Source organism: Haliotis rufescens, unplaced genomic scaffold, assembly GCF_023055435.1.
Source record: "Haliotis rufescens isolate VD_foot unplaced genomic scaffold, xgHalRufe1.0.p SCAF_13, whole genome shotgun sequence".
Taxonomy (NCBI): Eukaryota; Metazoa; Mollusca; class Gastropoda; order Lepetellida; family Haliotidae; genus Haliotis; species Haliotis rufescens.
Window position 1 is genome coordinate 12,954,149 of NW_025963813.1, and position 17,966 is coordinate 12,972,114.

The window sequence follows — 17,966 nt, forward strand, 5'->3', positions numbered from 1 at the left end:
CGCTGCACTCAGCAATATTCCAGCTATATGACGGCAGTCTGTAACATAATTGAGTCTGGACCAGACAATCCATTGATTGACATCATGAGCATCAGTCCACGTAATTGGGATCGATGACATGCATCAGCCAAGTCAGCAAGCCTGACCACCCGATCCCGTTAGTCGCCTTTTACGACAAGCATAGTTGCCTTTTACAGCAAGTATGGGTTGCTGAGGACCTCTTCTTCCCCGGATCTTCACGGGTCAATGACACAAGAAACCTCACTGGAGTCGCACATCTGTCAACGCACATAATTAACTATTATCCCAGTCAATGGAAGAACCATGTGTTCAAATGTTTATTCTCATCTCCCTTGGGTGTCATCAGCCCAAAGTGTTTGTCAGGTGTGAGGTTTACATTTCCATCTTGTTGTGCTAGGTACCCAATTGTTGGCCTAAACACATTTTGCAACTTGGTGTTTCAGTGTGAAGACCTCAAATTTGAGGGTCCAGCTGTCCACACATGTCTACACATCAATCCACTTTCCACAACCTGTGTTTCAAACTTCAGCTGACTTGTGACGTTATTTTTCCAATTTAAGACCTCCTAAAACAATACTCCCGATAAGGTCTCAATTTTGTCACAATAAGAACACATTATCAAAATGGTATATGCATTTATTCAGTAATGAAGCTATGAAATTTTCAAGTAGCAGCTAAAATAGCATTTACCTATAGGAGCATTTCTTTCATTTGTGTTAATATCTAACATAACTAAAATTTACATATTCCATAATAATTCAGATAATCAATAACCAATACATACAGTAATGTGAGCGAGACTTGGCATTGAAGAGTTCATACAACTTTTTGACTCAAGTATGGAAGATTTCAATTACATTAAATTTGAATCCAGACAACTCAGTGGCGAAGTTAGAAAGTTCACCTGACATGAGCTATAGGTTTGTCACGTCTTTACAGAGATAGGTATGAAATCATACTTAAAGATCTATTAATGAGATTGGGAAGATTTCTGTAGGGATTATGAAATGTAGCAGTGAATGAAATATGGTTTTCTGAGTTTTAATAGGACAGAGACTGGGGAATCAGAGTCTTCCACCAGAAGGCTTGGTGCCATTACTACTTGAACTGAAAACTCTTGAATCAAATCCATTGGAATGAACCAGTCATGGCTTTGTGATAACAACGTAAACCGTTCCAATCTGGAAATGCAGACATGCTTAACATCCATACAATACACAATGAGAAATAGTCTTTCATGGCATCACCATTGCCAGCATTAGATTCGATTCTGTTGAACCGATTTTAAGGACCGGAGATAAGAAAATATTGCTGAAACATTGGGGAGTTTGTTGAGGTTAACACTGTTTAAAACAGTATTTCAGTGATATCACATCATGTGTTACAGGCATTCACTGTTTTCCACTTCTGAGAAACAGATCAGTTTGTTGCTGACTGACCAGGGATCTGGGATTCAAACCCACCATCTGTGGATCCTGGGCAGCTGTCCCCTTACAAACAATGCTGTGTTGCTGTTTATTCCATACAGATGACATACGACCCGTGAAGATCCGGGGTAGAATAGGTCTTCAACAACCCATGCTTGCCGTAAAAGGCGACTATGCTTGTCGTAAAAGGTGACTAGCAGGTTCAGGTGGTCGGGCTAGCTGACTTGGTTGATGCATGTCATCGATCCCAATTGCGTGGATCGGTGCTCATGATATTAATCACTGGATTGTTTACAGACCGCCGTCATATTGCTGAGTGTGGCGTTAAACAACAAACCAACCAACCAACATATGACATCCACAAGGAAACACTCAATACTTTTCATGTCAAACTTGGGTATCTAAAAAAAATATTTCCAAGTAAAACATGGAAAGTTTACCCACAGCCTTGATTACACTCCACTGATACTGATCAGACAAGGTAGATACCCCACACACATACCAGCATACATTAAAAGGCGAGGAGGCATTGTGTGTGCCTTCGAGGGAGACTGATGAATTTTACCATAGTTCAATCCTTCAAGGGTATGTCATCAGGGACTGAACTGGTACATTAAAACATTTTTTGGATGCATTTATATCATCTGGGCTATGTATATCCAGGGTTGAGAAAGGAGATTTTCCTTTTCATCTGAAAATTATTTGAAATGGAGCACGGTCCATAAATTGGGGGTGTTAATGAAGGAAGTCAACATATTCTCACCCCTGTACATGTCTGCCTTCTTTTCTGCCTTCTAATAATAAGTCCAGTGAATATCACACATTCAAGACTTGCATTAACTGGCTAATGGATTGACAGCACATTGGATATTCTTATGAATGATCCTACAAGTTGTGATATAAATCCTGTAACATGATCGGTCAGTATTCCCACATAGCAATATAAAGAACACATGTTGGCTGAGTGGCGCCATCATACAAGATATGCCAAGTAAAGTATGTGGTTACATTGATATCAGACAACCGGATCTTATCATCTTAGCAGGGTATGTAAAAGCAGTAACTTTTGTATTACAAATATAAACATGTCTGTATAATACTGTCGTCTTTGTAGAAAAATGTTGTATTAATGAACTTAATCACTCTTATACTCCTGTATTTATGTCCGGGCATAATCATCTCCACCATGTACAGTTAACAGAAAAAAATTCTAATTTGAAGAAACTTAATAAAAATGTTTGTGCAAGATGCAAATGCTGTGACTTGAACGTAAATATGTGATTTGATTATGTTATGCTTTACATAATAACAAAAGATTATTTTCCGATGGAATGATGCTTTGAATTTCAAATGCTTTTCCAGTATTCCCAAATCCTTCTCAATGCCGATTATCTCCCTTTGACCAACAAATGTGCTAAAAGCTCTTTAGCATTGACATCATTGCCCCTGTGATCTACCATTGAATATTTACAGATTTAGGTGCAGTATAAACAATGTGTTATTTTAAGTATACCAGACTGAACCTAGTACCTAGTTTGGGCTCTCAGTAAAATGTGTATCCAAAACTTGCACATTGTTGTGGCAGACAGTACTTTGTACTTGTGTTCATGTTCCCGAAAATATTTTGCAACAGTAAAATATTGCACTTTAGAAACCTACAGAGATTGATTAATAAATATGTTGTTGTTCTATACAAATTAAACCATAGTATCTTACACATTCACATTTTTGGTATACCCCTTTCTCTGAAATTGTACTTGGCACACTTAAAATCTTTCAAAAATAAATAAAGGATTAACAAACAAACTGATCATACATGAAAGCATAATTGCACAATTAACTGCAAACATTTTATGCACAATTAACTGCATACATTTTATGCACAATTTTCAAACATAAAAATCTTTGTACATAAAGAAAATCTTATTAAATTTCATTTACAGAAAGAACACGATTGCACCCTCTTCAAAAGCCAAGATTTATGAAAGTTGAGAAAACTTTATGAATGGTTATTTTGTCTGTGGCAAGTGTGTCGAAGTGAGAGTCCCAGCGTGGGCTGGTCAGGATTAGATTTGTCACACATACACTGAAAGATGCCTCTATCACTGAGCTTGTGGCCTCCTCGACAAGGCCGCCATCAAATCATTCTTTAATGCCTCCTGTTGTCCCTGGTCTGGAATGGGCATAATAGATCGAACACCATTCACAATGTCCCTTGTTTTTCCGAAATAAATTTCATTTAATGTGTTCCTAATCTTGTTTTCCATATCCTGAAAGATTAAAACAAAGGGAAGGTGAATTAATGTGAATCAATGTGAATCAATGTGAATCAAAGTGAATCAAAGTAAATCAAAGTTAATCAAGGGAATTAAGAGAATCAAATGCGATCTGGGAATAGAATATATGTATATACATAGAAGAAATTACAACTGACAAAACACTGACTTATCCTACTGATGATATCAAGTTGAGTAAATGTGCTCAGACAACAAAAATAATGGTTGGAAATCTCTATGTGTTTTGGAATGCCTGTTGTTATTCTCAAGTATGTTATGACAGCTGAATCATTGAGGAAAGGTGCCAGGCATTTCAATCTTCCATTAACAACTAAAGCAGAAACAAGTTCTTCAGTGTGGAAGGACAAATATATATGACACTGTAAACTCACCTCGACTAATCTACCAATGTTGACAATATGTGGGGATGCATCGCTAACAGAGGCGTCTTGTTCTACCTGAAACAGGAGGACATCATTCACACATTATTCACGATTGAAGAGTTTGGAGTTCCACTTTCACTAAAACATCCCTGTGGAGAGTTCCAAGAACAATCCATCCCAAAATCTAGAACAATCATCGCCACATTAAGCACCCTTCTAGACCCATATGCAAGTATTTAGTAATGTTAAGAAGCACCACATGTTGAGCCTGAAAATTAACACGACCAGTGCCACACATAAGCAGTGTATTTGTGTAAAATACCCCCAAACTATTTAAAACCCAATTACTTTAATTAACTTCCGTATAGAAACGCATGCATTAAATGGAAAACTCAACTGTTTGAAAATAACACATGTTAATACCCAATGAAGCATTTTCAGCATGCGTACAACGGAGCTAATATCTACAATTAAGAGCTAATTTACTTTTCGAGTCAAGCCTATATTTATGAACTGTTATATACAACTAAATCATTATTTCATATTTTTTTAAATCTCAAAATGCTTACTCATTTGGGGAAAAAACCCAATAGAGTGATGAATAGATGAGTGAAAAAATATTGGTTACCCAATGAAAATTGTAATAACCAAATTAAAATAGAAACTTTCAAGTAAAAACTCAATTGCTCAAAAAGTTATCTCGAGGTCTGACGACAATCTCTATTTTCTTGTGGAGAATAGTATTACTACAGTAAATACGGCTGTGTAGGAGTGTTCATCATGCATGCAGACATTGAGGTCAGGAATATCAAGACAACACATCTTCCAGGTGGTTTCTGCTTGGGCCGCTTTCATGTACACAAAGGGACATAACTCCATAATCAATCAAGCAATTTCTAACCATCTGGATTAGATGAGGTGAGGTGAGGTGAAATGGGGTTTAACGTCGCGTCCAAGATTATTGCACTTATATAGCGACGTGTATGTACGTGTGTGTGTGGCTGCTTGTACTTTTCCGGACTGATGCTGATTTATAGTGCTAGCTCAGTGAGATACCATGCCGCAGTTTAACATGAATACCCCACTCAGACACAGTATACTGACTTGGAGCCGACCAGTCCTTGTTTTAGCCCCTTAATGCCGAGCGCCAGACAGGGTAACAACAAGTACCATCTTTTAACGTCTTTTGGTATGATGCGGTCGGGGATCGAACCAATGACCTTCCGCTTTCCGGGCGGACGCTCTACCACTAGACCACGGAGCCATCTGGATTAATGAGTTTTACCATGTCATGCTACTAGAACTGTTATATGTACCTGTCTGGTGAGGCTACCACCAAGATTCATGGTCCCTGAGCTCTCCTTGTTCGTTTGTAGCCACAACATCACAGTCGATGTCAGTTTATAATGGGCACTTTTGCCACTTGATTTTTCCTAGAGCGAGAACATACAAAAGTCCAATGACGAACATGCACGAAAACATTATACAGCATTAATGGTACATGTATTACACGATCTACATCACATACATTATAATGATAAACAATAAGTTCAATGCAAGAAAGGTTGATATTGGCCCAGCCAATCTGGCGACTGACATGGTGAACAACAATCTACTAGGTCAGGGTACGATGGCATGCAAGTCACCGAGACAATTTATCAACCAGTGTTGGTTGCTGGGTGCTATTTCTAACCCAGAATCCCATTGTTAATTTCCCATGTGAGCTACCTGAACTTCTATGACGTGGATGGAATCCCAACAGCCCTTAATTTTCTTGGATCCATCACCAGCTTTCTTGATGAGGACCACGCCCGCAAAACCATGGTCCAGGTCCCATAGATACACTGAGGAAACTCCACCCTCAAAGTACCTAGACATGCAATACAGAAGATCAGTCAAGACTAAACAATGCAAAGATAGTCATCATTTTCATAATCAACAAAGCCAGCATGATTTTAATGAATATAATAACAAGATGTGTCCCGATTTATAACTCTGCAATTTTGCAGCTATTCACCAAATACCAAATTACCTACTCAAGAATCTCCCTACAGATAATCTGTCCTGTATGAATGGTTGATGAAAGGGTCAGCACTGCCACCACAATTCCATGACTCAGGACAGATAATCTGTAATTGCTTGAAGATTGTTAATTAATCCCGAATTCTTACATTTCTCTGAATTGGTCAAAAGCGTTGTTAGCCTCTATCTCCAGCTTCCGTAGCCTGTCTGAGGGCATGGTGCCATCATCGAGGGGAGGGTCGTATGTGTTGCTCCATGGAGATCTGGAAACATAGGAAAACTAAAAGCAATGTTGTAATGAAGCATTAAGTAAAGTGATCCTATCTAAACTCTTTAATGTTAGAATTTAAATTCTTATGGGTCAATCAATTCAAACACCATAGAACACCTCAAGGACACCAGTTCCACCAAAAATTAGAACACTGAAATTAGCAAAACCAAAAGATGTGTCAGTGCACAGGTGATTTCAATATACCATATTCGGCGTAATAAGCGCCCACAGCGATATTTGCTAATATATTGGCTAGTGAACAATCCCACTAAGCACCCCTTCCGATTGATCAATGTACACAAGACTTATTTATTCGTGTATAATATGTGTGTTATATGCATCCTTAATTATAAATTAAATTCTGGAAAAATATATCGGTCATATATAAACATTTCAGGCTGTCAGCACAAACCACGAATTTTACGATCTTTCAACTCTGTTGTTTTTCACTAAAATTATATTCTTATAAGAGCCCCCTATTTCTTATTTTGAGAGCGCCCAGGGCGCTTATTATGTCGAATACAGTAAGCAGGCTTGATAACATGCATAAACTGCAATGTGGGCTTCAGTGACACTGAGTGTTCTGAATGCAAACACTTCAATAGAGGATGAATATCACTTCCTGTTCGTGTGTACATGTGGAATGTACATTTCTATGTTCCCAACCAATGTAAATATATCAAGCCTTTGAACCATGAACAGAGGCGCCAATAAATATGTAAAATATATCATCATAAATGATAAACGTGAAATGTCCATTAGAAACATCTTAGCACAAATTTGGTGTTTGTTATTTGGGATTTGCAAAATATGACTTGTTGTAATGAAACGAAAGCAGAACTGTAGTCATACAAACTGATTTATTTATCAATTTATAAAATGCAATCTTAAAAGTCCCTATGTTTTGTTACAGACTGATGATCTGCTTTTGCATAGAAATAATTTCGCATTTTTTAATCCTAGATAGATCCCTGAACTGTGTTATAAGATACTGAGGTTCATGGAACTGCAGCAGAAGCCATTGCGATGAAGAGATACCCATTTTGGCTCCCTCCTAACGACAATCAATCAAGAGTTAACAGGAACTATTAACGAACTGATACAAATAGACCATTGGAACAATCTTATCATTATCAACGATAAGTGGTGAAATCTCAGCTTATTCAGCTAGGGACAGATTTAATATTAATTTCCCCGGCCCCCTGGATTATGGGGCACCACCCACCTGTACGAGTCCCCATCGCGGTTGTAGTCACAAAGCAAGAAGTCCTTCCCCACTGTCTTGTCCCTGGCAATCTTCAAGGGCTGGTCCACAGAAGAGAGTAGGTCCTCACACAAAGCTGGCACCTACAGCAGATAGACAAAAACTTAGAGTAGGCAACTGTGCAAAGTCACAATGTAATGATGCGATCATTGCCTCAAGCCAGTCATTTGTCTACATGACGTGTTAATGTTCCGCACAAAGCAATATACTAAGCCTATACTAAGTATGGAAGTTATGATCATCTTAGCGCCAAGATCGCTTTGTGCAAGTGGGCCCTGGTTTCCTGATGCCTTGCAGAATTTCAGGCCTCTTTGAGGTGTCATATATCTGATATATTTCAATTATTCAGGCAAGAATGTTTCTGGTCAAGTTGCATCCCTGATGTTTGATCTTATTCATTGTATATCTAGGATGCTTAGTAATATATTTTTTAGGATCTTTGAACATATTTCTAGAACTACTCTTAAAAGGACCCAGTTGTCAAATATGCTGTAACAGAACTGCATCCCTTTGACATGCCAGAAACCTATGATCATGGATTAGAATCTCAGTTTTGCCCAGAATATGTGTCAAGTTTTTGGCATCACCATAACTGTCATCAGGGGCTGCACCATAGACCTGTATCAGTGAATGGGTACACGGGAATATGGGATGGTACTGTGACTGTTCTAGGGCCTCACAGGCAGCTTGGGTTGTACACTCCCCAGGGAGCTGAAAATAAAAATCTGGGTGTGGGGTGTCATGGATGAAGAATGTCACTGCCCTGTGATGTTCAACTCACCATGTCTATGAGCTCACTGAGGTTCTTTTCTATCTGCTGTGGTGGAAGTCTGCGCATCAAATCTAATGCGCAATCAAGTTGTTGCTCCGTCTGAAAAAAAAGAGATGTACATGTTACTCAGTGTTATCAAGTCTGAGAAGTCCTTTGTCATGTTTCGAGTTTAGTGTAGCAAATTTTGGAAGCAATTCATATTGGTGCCACAATACCATGAATCCCTGTTAATCTTGGATGTAAATACTTGTACACCACTGCAAGAATGTTATACAAGGTAAATCCTGACAATAAACACTCTTCCAGTGCCTTAGAGGGCACAGATCATTGACCCTTAAAGAAAAGAAGTCCCTTCAGTTTAACATTGTTTAAAGCCGCACTTAGCAATATTCCATATGACAGTGGTCTGTAAATAATCGAGACTGGACCAGACAATCCAGTCATTCACATCATGAGCATCTATCTACACAATTGGGATAGATGACATGCATCAACCAAGTAAGGGAGTCTGACCAGTGACCACCCAGTCCTGTTAGTCGACCTCTTACATCAAGAATGGGTTGCTGAAGAAAAATTCTAACCGAAATCTTCACGCAGTAGTTAAGAAGTGTAATAAAATTTGAGTCCAAGACTAGCAGTGGAAGCAGACTAGTGGCCCGTAACCTTAAGTTCACATTTGGACAAACGTGTTGCTTGTAAGCATGCACCAGAAACACTAGTCCAAACAAACAAGGCTGTCTGAGTTCACTAGACTAAACTTGGCTTGTTACATCATTTTCGGTAGATTTAAGTGTATCGCGAAGCTTGCTCGTTTTGGTTTTGCGATTTCTGGAAGGGTCAAGGGAACCTCTTCGGACCAGGCAAGGTATCGGGTGCCATGTTGTCTCACCATAAACTGGTACTTGATATCTTTTGCGTTGTGACAAGACAGGGAACCAGTTTAAATTGGCACCAATTACGTCATAATCTAACTCAGGCCTGTTTAGCTCGGAAAACGAAGGCCTCATAACGGCATGACATTTTCACACTTGTTGTGAGCTCGCTATATTGACTGTGAGAAAAATTAGTGTATATTTTCAAACACTGATACTAACTAAATCTAAAATTGCGTTTTATTTAAAACAAGAAAGTACTTGGCTTGTACACTTCCCCTTTAAGTGTAATATTGTTTGTTTGTGTGTTGTTTAAAGCCGCACTCAGCAATATTCCAGCTATATGACGGCTGTCTTTAGTTTAAATAATCAAGTCTGGACAAGACAATCCAGTAATTGACATCATGAGCATGGATCCCTGCAATTTGGATACTATGACATGCTGCCTAGCATGGCCTAGTAGCAAATAAACAAATTTGAAACATTTTTTCTTACATATACTTTGATTGCTGTTAACCATAGGAACAGAATGAAAAGACATATTTGTGACATAAAGTGATGAGAAACATTCTTTTGTCTACAACTATATGACAATTGTTGGCAGTTATGTTGTGGAACTAGTAATGCTTCTTTTGCCCTTTTATTGACCCGTGAAGATCCGGGGTAGAATAGGTCTTCAGCAACCCATGCTTGTCGTAAAAGGCGACTAATGGGATTGGGTCATCGATCCCAATTGGATCGATGCTCATGATATCAATCACTGGATTGTCTGGTCCAGACTCGATTATTTAAAGACCGCCGTCAAATAGCTGGAATATGGCTGAGTGTGTCGTTAAACCAACCAACCAACCAAATCTTTTCCCCTTTTTATCATCAGCTTGTCATGGCTACATAGAAAGAGCATTGAATCCTGCTGGTTAAAAGAATGTTAGTGGCAGCTGAGTTGACTACCAGTATCTAAGATGTTGATAAACATGGCTGACATAGAGACTAGTTAATAATACACACTTTGATAGAGGAAGTAAGTTCACATTGTTATCTGTGTTGACCAGACAAAACCAAGATGGAAAAACTAATGTGTACTTGTAAATGCAATCATATTTTACATCTGTGTGTTCGTTTGTTAGTTAAAGCTACACTCAGCAATATTCAAAAAATTCTGATCACATAACCCCATTAGAACAAGCCTCACTGAGTCAGTCTGCCTAAGTAAACTGGTTCACTGCAAAAATCTCCACATGGAAAATGTCACGAAAATATGATGGTATTGTATTGAGGTGTGTATTGACCAGCATCTTCCCGAAGCAAGAGAGTTAACTGAATTTAAAAGTCCAGTTTCCACCCTTGCCGAACTTGGCTGGAATTCCTGGGCTCAATTGTAGCGCCACCAGTGGCTATTACCAGTTATGTTCCCTCTAAGCCTCTCCTATGGACCAATCAGACTCCACCTCTCGTATCACTTGCGTTTGCTTCACCCAAAATGGTGGCTCCCAGTCAGGGCGATCTTATTAATAATCAAGATCTATATTGTGATAAAACGGGTCTTACATCGCGAAATGCATGAAATCACATGAGCACCTTGATTAAAAACATGAGAAGATTTTGTAAATAACTGCTGACATCGAGTTGGCGATGCACATGCTTTGCAAATCCTGCAATCGACCGAAATCTGCATGACAGTTTACGAACCGGATTTCGGATTTCGATTTCGATTTCGGTGATTGGACTATGCATAGACTTGTTAGTCCAGCCAAAATGTAACTCCATAATACCAGCCTAGTTCGGCAAGGGTGGAAACTGGACTTTTATAGTCAGTTAACTCTCTTGCCTCTGGAAGATGAAGTAAACTGGTTCACTGCAACAATCTCCACATGGAAAATGTCACGAAAATATGATGGTATTGTATTGAGGTGTGTATTGACCAGTGACTTTGTATCACAATGTATGATTAATAAGCTAGCTGTATCTTGACACTCAGTTGTCCATGACTGTAACATGACTTTTATTTGAGCCATGGGCACGGGTGGCCCAGTCATCTGAGGTGCCGCGATTTGCTGTGCAGAGTTGCGTCCCTTGGGCACACCAGAAACCTATGATTGTGGGTTCGAATCCTGGTTCCCCCCGACTATGTTTCTAGGTTTGTCAGCACCATTAGTGTGCTTGTGAGTTTCACAGAAGTGGTAAGCGTCTGAGACCTGCATGACTTCAAGCTTTCCTCCCACATTAAGCTGACACGCCATAATATGACTGGAATACTGTTAAAAGCGACATAAACCCAACTCACTCACTATTTCTGAGTCATTTGGTTTCATATTTTTTTTAATCCAACCAATCATTGCTTGACACAAATTATTGGAATCAATCTGAAGCCCAGCCTTTTAACTTAATTTGAAATTTTAGATTAAAAAAATATTAAACATTCTAAATCTGTAGCCCGCCATAGTTATTTTATACAGCTAGATTTTTTAAAAAGTGATTACTATTTGCAGTGTACCCGTTAACCATTAATGACCAGTTTTTTACCAGTAAAATTTGGCTAATTAATTCATGTGACTGCCAGTCCCTGTGGACTTATAAATCCTTATAAATCTTTATTCTTGAACAAAACATTGGCGATATTCCTACAAGTATATTTATTTATATTATGTATTATGTATTATTTATAAGGGAAGTCAGCTTGTCTGTTACCTTCAGCGTTTCGCCTTGTCTATTTTAGTGCAAGGAAATAACATTTTGCTTTGGTTCGAGGTTAAATATATATTTGTAGCGACTTAGTCTTGAAATACAAAAAGAAGAAGAGAAAAAAGTGACTGAACTTTGTGTGAATGATGTGTAGGTCTAACTAAGTTACTTCAGAGATGATTTCATGTTGAATGAATTAAGACCAGGTAATTTTTATACATTTTTTCAATTATTAAAAGTTGGGACTGACAAAAATTAGGAGGGTACTGGCAATTTTTACATTTGCCAATCCCCTAGGACAGTTTCAAAACTCAGCAGGAACACTGATTTGATCATGTTGAAATAACTTGTCCTGCCAGACTAAATCCTAATAATCGTATATCCTAATTCCAAAGTCAACACCTTGTGCATGACCGGTCAAGGTCACAGTGATTACCTGTACTTGACTGGGTTAGGTAATCAATCACATCAACCTACTCAAGGCAATCATCAAGTGACATACACCCATGATCATTCAGCCATGAAAACACATCAATCAAAGATGGGAGTGTTCCAGAGTTACACTTTGTTGTTTACATACATTTTGATTTTAACTAGATCGCCATGGATTATCCAGTGTAGTTACCTTTAATGCAATATATTGGAGATACATTTTGATTGAAAACTGAGCATAAAATAAGATTTGTGTTCATTTGTCATTCATACACAATTGCATACACCATTCGACATAATAAGCGCCCAGGGTGCTCTCTAAATTAGAAATAGGGGGCTCTTATTAGAATATTATTTTGGTGAAAACAACAGAGTTGAAAGATCGTAAATTTCGAGGTTTATGCTGACAGTCTGAAATGTTTATATGCAACAGATATATTTTTCCAGAATTTCTTTAATTGCCCATAATTAAGGATGCATGTAACAAACGTATTATGCACGAATAAATAGTCTTGTGTACATTTATCAATCGGGGTGATAATTGGGATTGTTCACTAGCCAATATATGAGCAAATATCGCTGTGCGCACTTATTACATCAAATACGGTACTACCAATTATAGTATCTGGATATGTTTGACTTTAGAACATACCAAATCCATCTCTGTAACAACTATGAAATGTTAACGTTATCAAAGCTAGTGACACAGGAAGTTTACTCAATGTGTGTTCACAGCAGACATCACTCTCGGTATCTTGTAGGTTACGGAATGGGACGATTGTGCCAAATGGCATCGGGATCACTCATAATTGTCCGTAGACTTCAGTCATGAGGCACCATGCCTACCCGTAATCTTTGTAAGTGTCCGTCACCTATTCGACCCTTTTCATTCAGTTCCATCACGACTGAGGCAAGACTAGGTAAAATTGCACTTAGTTTCACAGTGTGCACGTAGCTCAGTCAGTTAGCTAACAATCAGAAGGTTGCGAGTTCTTGTCTGACGGATTCTCACAAAAACTGGTTGCTGGTCTTTCAGAGAGGTGACCTATCATGACCTATGGCAGAGTTTGTCCTCATGAGAAGTTGTGGTACTGTATTCTTAATATACTCCTCTAAAACTAAGTCAAAATCATAACAAACTAAGTGAGGACGACATGGCTTGAACTGCACTGTATCATGTGTGAAAATAAGCGTAAGCTCATAAGGTCGCACACTGCTAGACAGGCACAAAACACTGCCCTAAAAATACACGTTGATAACCAAATATATATATATATATATATATATACATTTCATTTTTATTTGCTATTAACTTTGTCTAAGACCATGACGACGTATCATAAACATCAAGATATTACAATAAAAGTAAAGATCAACATGATTATGAAACATACATATTTTTCATCAAGATTACCTCATATTTCAGTAAGGGACATGACACTGAAGGACCTCATGATTAATCATGCGTATGTGTGAGAAGTGAAAAGCATGTTATGAAACAGACTTGATCATGTTGATCATTGTTTGAAAACATTATTGCAACTGACTTGGCATATTGACTGGTATCTGGATAAAAACAATTCGAGATATTTTATTTACAAATATCAATATGCTTTAGGCAATAAAGAGGAAATAATCGTCATTGGTTATCAGTTACATATACTTTGTGCGACTTATAATCAGTGCGGTAAAAGATCATGACACACCTTGTAATTCGTATGATACACAAAAAGCCGTGATACGTGAAACTACCAAATAAAAAATCAATTCACAACCTTGTAATGTCAAGAGCTCAAGCACTTCCTAGATCGGAACATAGACCATTATGCTATAAATCTTGGACTGAGTCATATCGTTTATTGACAGCTGCCCATTTGCCTATCGGGTTAAGGAACTCATACGAAACACTCACAAACGGGGGTCCCCAGAAATATGACCAAAACGACAATCTCACCAAATGTACTAATTAACAGAACACCGATGCGTAGAATAAGACTAACGCATTCTGCTTTTAACGAGTGATTATTGATGATAAGCTTCGTATTATTTCATTGCCCGCCCCTTCCGGCCGGCGAAAACACCTGCTAAAATAAAATCATGGCACCTAATATAAGTCATAATAAGCATCGGTGTTGTGAAAAAACGCCCAGATACCCTGGCAAAGTATTTCAGACAGTCTTACCATTGTTGAGCTGTATGTCAAGGTAGACTTGCAAACCCGTTACGAATCAGGAAGCAATGGTCAGCTCCGCACTACCTCCAAAATGGCGTCAATATCCGGGCAATTCGGTTCGGGATTCCCCTGGAATGCTTCGGGCATCTCCGTGTACTGCACGAAATCATCCGAATGGGGCTTTTCCAGAAAATTGGCCAATGAAAATGAGCGTAGTATTTATTTCCATTTTTGGAAAGGAAATTACTGTACTATTTTCCCATCACTAATGATGCATGGTCAAGCAGGTGCGAGCTGGAAGTTTCAGTCGAACATATTTTCTAACATGACATATCAGCCCACTTTTAATAATCTTAAACGAGAAATGTAAATAAGAAAATGTTTTATTTACCCTTCTCAACTATATCCTCGAATAATTAATGAAAATGTAACTTGATAAATAACCTATGTCGCTTCACGATATTTTATCACTCATATATCACAATTCAAAACAATTTGCTGGTTCTGGGGATATTTTCTATCACTTTTTTTTCCTTTTGGTAGGATGTTTTGTTTTTGTTTAACCAAATGCGTGAAGATACAGTGTAAATAGTTGTAACATAAGTACTATATATCATATTTCTTACATATTTTCGTTCCGTTCTGTGAACACAAGGTAAATACATCGCAAGAACATTTTACTTTACATATATGAGAATCTCTTTTCATTTCCGTGATTGACATCTCGTATTTTTTTCCTTATGTAGATTATGGAGAAATGACAGGCACACGTGTCACGTGATTTCCGGTTTAAGATAAACATAGCACTTTCTTACCCTGAGGTGTTCGACCTGATTAATTTTCAAACTATTCCATCGATTTCACCAAGAGGGCGGGGCTCTGGATAAGGGATTTATACTATAGTGTTTTAGGTAAGAGAAACAAACGCAATATTGCAAATATGACTTTGTGAATGAACCAATGACGGGTATTTTGGCTGAAGGATGTCGAGACCCCAAGTAAATACGGTCATACTGAAATTACTTTCAGGTGTCGGTAACTCTCGGGGATCTCAACACATGGTTCGCCTCCCGTGATTCACCACCCCATTGTCAGAGCCCAAATTGTCAGGAAAACTCTGGTTGTTCAAAGACGTGGTCGACATTGACCTTCATGTATGTAAATTATCAGTCTACTGTAATTTCATGCACATTTTACATGGATCTAGATTAATTACTGGCCTGATGGCATCACAAGGCCTTGTTAATTCTAATAATATTAACACTTTGTAGACTTCATGATATGTACTTATCGTTCCTTATATTTTGCATATTGTCATTTTGGATATTTTCCTCTATACTCTTTTAAAGGGTAACTTTTGAATGTATTTGTTTCATATTTGATGTAGTGAATATTTGACAGATAGTGAAGTAATTATCATAGATTATACGGGAAACATGGAGATTGCCTGGAGCTTAGAGCTTTAGACATGGGAATGCTACAAGTCTGGTATGACAATCAATGTCGGTACAGACTAGTTTCAATACTTTGATGTATTCATGCACAGTCCCAACATGTATTGTGTAATTTTGAAGGTATTTATATGAATAGTGTAGCCACACCATCTTCTGTATATGTCCTCATCAATTCCTGACATATTATTGTTAGATGTACATTTACTTAAGGATTGTGAAATGAATGAATAAAAGCAAGTTTTATTAACTAACTGTGGGACTTTATTTCACATTCTCAGAGTGTAAAATGTGTAGGCCTACATGTATTAGGATCCTGTGAAGATCCCAGGTTAGAATTGGTCATAGCAACCCATGCTTGTTCTAAGAGGCAACAGATGGGCTCGGGTGGGCATGCTTGCTGACTTGTTTGATGCATGTCATTGTATCCCAATTGTGAAGATCTATGCTCATGATGTCAATCACTTGATTGTCTGGTCCAGACTTGATTATTTACAGACCGCCCTCATATAGCTGGAATATTGCTGAGTGAAGCATAAAGAACAAACACAAACAAACACACAAACATGTATTAAGCCAGTTAAAAACGTCTTGATCCTTGTGACTTTTCACAAACTGACTGGGTATTGAGGGATGATTTTGTGGTTTTGCTGATTTTAGTTCATTATATCCGTCAGTTCACTATAAGCATGTTCGTTATAAACATAGTTTACTGTACTTACATTTTCTATTCAATGTGTTTATTAATTAAATTCAGGCTCATGAATAACATGAGCACAGGTTGGAAGCTGGTGCAAAACAGTGTTTCTTGATATTGCTTTAAAAATAGCTATAATGTCTCTCGTACATGTCTTAAGAAATGACAAAGTTATTCAAAACCTGAGGTGATCTTGCAGGTACCTTTTTGTCTTAGCTCACCTGACTGAAAGTGGAGCATTGTCTGACATTTGTTGTTAACCAACATCTCTGAAGCTGCAATAAATGCCTATGCAGCTCAAACTTTGTATGAATTGTCCCAGTTATGATGCTTCCAGATTTCCAGTCCAATTTTTAAACATGGTTGCCATTGCGGCCAGATTAATAATGTCAATTTTTGCCATAACATTTCTTCATAGTCGCCTTTTACGGCAAGTATGGGTTGCTGAAGACCAATTCTACCCCGGAATCTTCACGGGTCGAAACTTTGAATGACTGATCCCAGTAGTCCTGCACCATGACTGTGGAATTTATATTTATATATAAGTATTTTGTTTACTAAAAGCTTCAGCAAGTCTAGATCAAACTAACCAAGTCTTGTTTTAGATTTTAAAGACATGTTTTCATTGACAAAGTGTTAGTCTAGATCCCAGGTACTGAGTCTAAAACTAAAAAATGTGCCTGCAGAATCCGATCCGATTTAAAATATGACTGTCATATCCCTACTTTTTCTGTATGTATCATCATGAAATTATGCAATAAGTATGAGGTTTTCAGAATAACAATGATATCATGTAATTTTTTGGCATATTTGGGTTTTGATCAATCAGCAACCTTTGACCTGCACCATGTTTATGTTCCCCACGTGTCTAGTGTCCTTTTTAGCATCTCTGAAACTTCAGGGTGTATGGAGCTATAACTTTACTTGAATGATCTCAGGTGAGATGTCTCAACATAATTCCGTTTTGATTTAAAGCATAGCCACAATTATTACTTCCTAATTCAAGGAAACTTCAGCATGTTCAGAGACTGTTATTGATTTTTAAAAAATATGTTGTGTAACAGTCATTGTATGCCATCTTGGAGTCAATTACTGTGACACGTCTTGTATAAACCTTCTTCCACCTGTGACAGCTTGCTGAACTCTCTAATAGAATAATTCAATCATTTGGGCATTACTGGATCAAGAATATATTGAACACTCCTGAAATATCACTTAAGTAT

At 37.9% G+C, this 17,966-nt stretch overlaps 2 protein-coding genes across 2 annotated transcripts in view; one reads left to right on the top strand and one right to left on the bottom strand.

Moving 5' to 3' along the window:
* Positions 1–641: 641 nt before the first annotated feature.
* LOC124124333 (F-actin-capping protein subunit beta) lies at positions 642–14,725 on the bottom strand. Its single transcript, XM_046487473.2, has 8 exons — positions 14,605–14,725; positions 8,446–8,535; positions 7,626–7,747; positions 6,279–6,392; positions 5,836–5,977; positions 5,424–5,540; positions 4,117–4,182; positions 642–3,718 (listed from the first exon to the last, which is right to left on the bottom strand). Exons 1-8 carry the CDS (start codon positions 14,605–14,607, stop codon positions 3,551–3,553), a joined length of 822 nt encoding a protein of 273 aa, XP_046343429.1. The 5' UTR covers positions 14,608–14,725; the 3' UTR covers positions 642–3,550.
* Positions 14,726–15,359: 634 nt separating this feature from the next.
* Positions 15,360–17,966, top strand: part of LOC124124326 (protein kinase C iota type-like) — a 73,898-nt gene continuing 71,291 nt past the window's right edge. The window contains exon 1 of the mRNA XM_046487460.2: positions 15,360–15,506. The gene's annotated coding sequence lies outside the window, so the exon portion shown is untranslated. The remainder of the gene's footprint in view (positions 15,507–17,966) is intronic.

Excerpts from the sequence above, each read along its gene's own strand:
- LOC124124333 (XM_046487473.2), bottom strand. Across the intron at positions 7,748-8,445 it reads TCAGTGAGCTCATAGACATG|GTGCCAGCTTTGTGTGAGGA; the intron begins GTGAGTTGAACA and ends TATCTGCTGTAG. Across the intron at positions 3,719-4,116 it reads ACATTGGTAGATTAGTCGAG|GATATGGAAAACAAGATTAG; the intron begins GTGAGTTTACAG and ends TTAATCTTTCAG.